This window comes from Chiloscyllium plagiosum, chromosome 37, assembly GCF_004010195.1.
Source record: "Chiloscyllium plagiosum isolate BGI_BamShark_2017 chromosome 37, ASM401019v2, whole genome shotgun sequence".
In the NCBI taxonomy this organism is placed as follows: Eukaryota; Metazoa; Chordata; class Chondrichthyes; order Orectolobiformes; family Hemiscylliidae; genus Chiloscyllium; species Chiloscyllium plagiosum.
This window is the reverse complement of record NC_057746.1, coordinates 25,364,922-25,365,994: the sequence shown is the minus strand read 5'-3', so window position 1 is coordinate 25,365,994 and position 1,073 is coordinate 25,364,922. Positions and strand designations below refer to the sequence as shown.

At 54.4% G+C, this 1,073-nt stretch overlaps 1 protein-coding gene across 1 annotated transcript in view; it reads left to right on the top strand.

The window, feature by feature from the left end:
• The first annotated feature begins 591 nt into the window (after positions 1 to 591).
• pfdn6 (prefoldin subunit 6) overlaps positions 592 to 1,073 on the top strand; it is a 13,043-nt gene continuing 12,561 nt past the window's right edge. The window contains exon 1 of the mRNA XM_043678134.1: positions 592 to 706. Within this exon, the coding sequence (XP_043534069.1) occupies positions 643 to 706 (64 nt within the window). The 5' untranslated portion in view covers positions 592 to 642. The remainder of the gene's footprint in view (positions 707 to 1,073) is intronic.

The window sequence follows — 1,073 nt, the reverse complement described above, 5'->3', positions numbered from 1 at the left end:
GGGGGGGGGTCATGTGACTCCAGCCTGTGATACCACAACCAATGGCTCAGATTGGTGTACACTGCTGACCCATTCAGTCACAGCGAGTGGGATAGCAGAGAAACAGGCCCTTCGCTCCATCTACTCCATCCTGTCCTCCCAGTGGGGCGGGAACTCCCACCGCCAGAGGGGTGTGGCCACTGTGACGTCAACAGGACAGGCGGGGCAGATGGCTCCGCTCAAGGGGCGGCGTCATGACGTCGGTGTCGGGCGGCGTCGTAACGTCGGTTCCGGTACCGTGTCAATTGGACGCGGCGTGGGGCGTGGCCAGCGACTTTTGCGGGAGGTAGTGTCAATGACGTCATGATGGGGCGGAGAAAATGACGTATTTGGTTCGTGGGCCTCAAGTTGAGGGGTCAGTGACGTCATACTGGGGCGGGGTGGAGTTAGAGGGCCCCGCCTTGGGGGCGGGGTAGGTGACGTCGTGCTGGGGCGGGGTGGAGTTAGAGGGCCCCGCCTTGGGGGCGGGGGCGGTGACGTCGTGCTGGGGCGGGGTGGAGTTAGAGGGCCCCGCCTTGGGGGCGGGGGCGGTGACGTCAAGATGGGGCGGGGTGGTGTTAGAGGGCCCCGCCTTGGGGGCGGGGTCAGTGACGTCGGTGGAAAATGGCGGACGGAATCCAGAGGAAGCTGCAGCATGAGCTGGACAAATACCAGGCGCTACAGAAAGGTAGACTGTGTTTAATATCAATTAGATATAACCATCAATATCACATAAATATACAGTATAGATATAGGTTATAATATAGAATATTATATAACATCTCCCACACACACACAGGGAGAGCTGCAGAGAAACCAGGCGCTACAGAAATGTACATGTGATTAATGTCAGTAAACTGTAACCTCAAATAAAATCATCAATAATTATACAGTCCCAGAGTCAGACAGCACAGAAACCAGTCTATATCATCCCCAAACTGACCCATATCCAAGTGTCCCCACACATTCCACACACAAACCACTGTCGCTGTAAAAAATACATTCCCCCTGTCTTTATTTTGAAAAATTATTCTTCTCTCACCTTAAAAGTGTGT